The sequence below is a fragment of the Mastacembelus armatus genome, chromosome 13, assembly GCF_900324485.2.
Source record: "Mastacembelus armatus chromosome 13, fMasArm1.2, whole genome shotgun sequence".
Taxonomy (NCBI): domain Eukaryota; kingdom Metazoa; phylum Chordata; class Actinopteri; order Synbranchiformes; family Mastacembelidae; genus Mastacembelus; species Mastacembelus armatus.
Window position 1 is genome coordinate 3,493,184 of NC_046645.1, and position 4,441 is coordinate 3,497,624.

Sequence of the window (4,441 nt, forward strand, 5' to 3'; positions counted from 1 at the left end):
CCTTTACTATACACTTTTGTTGGTGGTATTAATCAAGCTAAGCTGAAAGTGGAAAAATAAGTGATGAATTTCACACCCTGAAGTCTGATCTTAATTATAAACAAAAAATATACTTTTTAGCAGAAGCAGAAATGTTTTTTTCACAACACAGGACTCTGCATGTGTTATGGATTTATAAAAAAACATGAGCTTTGACCTTCAGTTAACCCTCCTATTACCTTCAAATTTACTAACATCTTTTATCCTTGGGGTCAATTTGACCCCAGCAATTTAAACCTCCAGAAAATTATTACAGTTATAATTGTTATCCAAGTTTATGTGTCAGGTACTTTATGTTTATTTGTTGACTACCTAAATAGCCTTTTAAATAAAACCCCCCACCCCCCACCCACCTTATACATCCAGAATAGCTGTTACATGACTATGGAGAAATATGCAGATCACCATAAAATCTGACTGATTAACCTTAAATTGAAAAGAGTTATCTTTTTGGTGTTTTAATAGCTTTATATTACTTTTGGGTACATATTTTTGTTATCTATAACATTTGAAAATAAAAACAATTTCTGTTATCAAGAATAGTAACATGTATTATGTTCGGGGTCAATTTGACCCCAGGAAAAACAAACACAATTTCAAATATTTAGTAGGATTTTATTTGTAAAACAGAACATCATCATCATCAGAACATCAGTAAGGAACACATAACAGTTCTGTATTCACTAAAAAATATTTTAAAAAGTACATTTAGGAATTCTGTCAGGGATTGTTCTATGGTACTCTCAGTACTATGTATGCGAATGTATATGTGTGAGATAGTAAAAAACAAAGTTACATAGGCACTAAAATGAGTTTGACAGAATACAAACAAAATATGAACAGCATATTATTTTTCCTTCAGGCCACCAGAAGGTACATTCCAGCCTTTTGTCTGCTCTACTGTACACATGATGTACAAAGAGTGCATGCATGTTCCTTGCAGACGTATTTCTTGCATTTCACACACGTGTTGCTAGTCTTGGAGTCATTTCTGTTGGGACAGACCTGGCACCTGCCACGTTTCTTGCCTGCAGCGTGAAGCACTGGTGGAGTTGGGGTGTGTGTCTCTGTTTAGATGTCCCTCACAACAGTTGCAGCGGCTGCTGAAGATCTTGGAAGGCACCGTCTTCTCTCAATATGAGGTTTCACGCGTAACCTGGCTGTTCCAGGAAAATCCTCCTTCGACTCAGTTTTCCACTGTTCCAGTCCTTGTTTATTTCACTCCATATTACAAAGGCACTGTAGGTGCTCACATCAATGATGTTGAAGAAAATTACAAGGGGCCAACGGGCAGTCATGCGTCGGCAGCTGTATGTGGCTGTGACCTTGTCCAGGTAATCACCCCTTCCCCTTGTCTTGTTGTAGTCCAGGAACATTTGTGGTTTTCTGTCTTCTCTGGTGCTCAGGACAGCATCTTTGTGCATGGTGCTCATCAGCAGAACTTTTTTCCCTTTCTTGGGGCAATAGGATACGACAGTGGCTTTGTCAGTAAAGACAAACATTGAAGATGTTACCTTCCTGTTCTTCATTACAAGAAGCTCAGAGGGAAGCTCCGACTTGTTTTTTCTCACTGTCCCCAACATGGTAACCTTCCTTTTCAGCAGTTCTTCATCCAGGGCGTACAATGTAAAAAAATGATCACATGTAATACTATGACCATTCAGTCCTTCAGCCATGTCAAGTACCACCCTCAAACCCTGATTTTTTTCAGGTGCTTCCCCAGGGGATTTACTAATGAACACCTGCCTATTCCAGGCATAGCTGGTCTGTGCATCACATGCTGCCCATATTTTGATAACGTATTTGGCTGGTTTGATTGGCATGTGCTGTCTGAATGGACAGCATCCACAAAATGCAAACAGACATTCATCCACAGTTACATGGGGTCCTGGATTGTAAAGAATGGGTAATTGCTGTATTGCTGCGAGTTTGTCACGCTCACATCGGCCCTGCCTTGTTTCTCTGTCATCAAAGCGTATGACACGGTAGAAAACATGGAATGTGTTTAGAGACATAGTGGCTGGAAATATTGCCCTTCCAGTGTCAGCAGCCCAAAGACTTGCTGTTGCTTCAATTTTTGACTTGTAAAGTCCTGCCAAAATGAGCAACCCAATGTAGGCTTGCAAGTGGGCACATCCAAGTCGTTCCAATTCTCCCCATACACACGCCTGATTTTGTCTTGAACATGGCTGACAGCATATTTGGTGGGGCCTGGAACCATTTTGATTACATTAGCAGTACTAAGTTTACCCTGTTGTTCAAGTGAGGAGATATACCACTAAACCATGATAACTTTCCATTTTTGCTAGGTAGCGCGTTTGCTGGTTGCTGAGAGACAACAGGAGGGTCACTATACTACAGTTAGAGTTATGTTAGGACCCTAAAACATTTTGAAGGTTATAAAATTGCATGTTATAGTGACCTCAATATCATCCAAAAAAACCAAAACAAATGTGTGTAAAATATTGATATTTCTTATATGTTTTATACAGCTGAAAAAGCCTGGGGTCAAATTGACCCCAAAGAACACAGATGCGTACAATATGTATACAGGACACTGAAAATATATCATCATGTTAATTTTATGTTTACCCAGTTGTCCCCATCAAATTAGGAAAAGTCATGAAATTTGGAACGAAAATACTATGTCAATCATTTATTTTGAGACGTTAAACATTGAATGGGGTCAAATTGACCCCAAAGGTAATAGGAGGGTTAATTATAGCTTTATAGTTTCAAAAAATAATTAACAGGATCATAAAAAAATGTTTTCAGTTATTTAAGTTATAATTTTTGAATTTTGAATTAAACACAAAAGTATTACGTCAATATATGTACAAAGGTAAAACTACATTTACTTAGGGCTTCATTCTCTGTGTTCTAGTGCATTAGGTTTGTTTGTTATTTTATATATATATATATATATATATATATATATATATATATATATATATATATATATTATTATTATGGTTAAAAGGTTTGTGCAGATTTTTTTTTTTTATTGTTATACTCTTGTAGGTTCCTTGACGGTCTTGTAGTTGGTAGTTGTTCCTGTTCTTCAAGCCTTGTACTTTCGTTTTCGTAGATAAATACAATATGCATAATTTCTGCGCTAAAGAGAGCAGTTTGGCAGATTGTGATATTATGGGAGAAGCACTTATACTGAATAATTTAAACTAGCAAAGTGACTGCACAGTCATTCATTACGCCCATTATTCCCGAGACAAAACATAGTTTGACCAATTAACAGAGAGGTTCTGATTGTATAGAGGAACCTTTTAAATCTCCAACCTTGACTTATTTTTTATTAAATCACGCAGCTTGCTAACAAGGTTCTGTAGGCCAAGAGTATAGTATTGTGTATGTTCGACTAATGCTTCCAGTTTAATATAACCATGTCATCAATGTAACATCTCCATTTGAAGTTATCAGTCAGTGTGGCCGCATTATTCTTGTTGCTCTGCTGGAGAAGCAAGCAGAGAGAGAGAGTGGCCTGGCCATCAGCCTCTTGTGGACCCACTGCAGTGTGAAATGCTGCTACACTTGGCTCCATCTCTTCAGATTCGATGGTGCTTCACATAATAATCAACAACTCCCGCCAGATATGAGCCAGGCTCTGAGCCGCATGATGATACCCACTAAAGGAGTGGTCGGCTGGGAGAGAGAGGGGGAGAGAAAGAGGTGTTAGGTGCATGTGTGTCCATTATGTACAAAATGAATAATGATACAAATGGTTTTAAAGGTTCAGTCAGACCGTGGCATCATTATCACTTCTCTCACCCAGTTATAAAATATCTGTATATAAAATTCTAAATTAATTGGCGTGTTTATCCTGGGCTAACAACTATGTACATATTTTAACAGAAAATTACAGTAAATGTAAATGTGACACTTCTCATCAGTCACATTCACACAAGGCCACGGTTAATTGTGTCTCTTTAAATCTGTATTGATTAGGAAAATGTATTGGAACATTTAGTAACTATTGTGTTCTTTCTGCACTTGCAGTTTGCAGTGTTTTTGGTCTGAAAACATTTTAATCTGGAGTGGAAAGTTTTAAGAGTTGGATGTAGTTGTGGTGACTTGGATGTTAAAGTGCAGCAGAAGTGGAAAATACTGTAGCTCACACAAAAGTACAAATCAGCCACTTAAATGATTGTAAATCAGATTAAAAAAAACTGAAAAACAAGGCATAAATCGGTATCCTTAAGGCCCAATCTTGTTTTTAAAGTCTTCTTTAATTATCATTAAAAACTTCTGTAAAAAATCTATAACAAAATTTTTCTCCTTTTTGTTTTGCACCGTATTTTAGCACATCCTCTCCCTGTGTCACTTCACACTATTCAAAAACAAACAGAATATTACTGAATCCCTTTGGACAACTAATTATACTTCTCCG

General features: G+C 37.2%; 1 protein-coding gene across 1 annotated transcript; it reads right to left on the reverse strand.

Moving 5' to 3' along the window:
* Positions 1–208: 208 nt before the first annotated feature.
* On the reverse strand, positions 209–2,746 carry LOC113134399 (piggyBac transposable element-derived protein 4-like). Its single transcript, XM_026313780.1, has one exon. The coding sequence runs from the start codon at positions 2,052–2,054 to the stop codon at positions 1,185–1,187; it is 870 nt and encodes a 289-aa protein (XP_026169565.1). The 5' UTR covers positions 2,055–2,746; the 3' UTR covers positions 209–1,184.
* Between the last annotated feature and the right edge of the window lie 1,695 nt (positions 2,747–4,441).

Coding starts and splice junctions, on each gene's coding strand:
- LOC113134399 (XM_026313780.1), bottom strand. CDS start 2,054: ATGTCTCTAAACACATTCCATGTTTTCTACCGTGTCATACGCTTTGAT.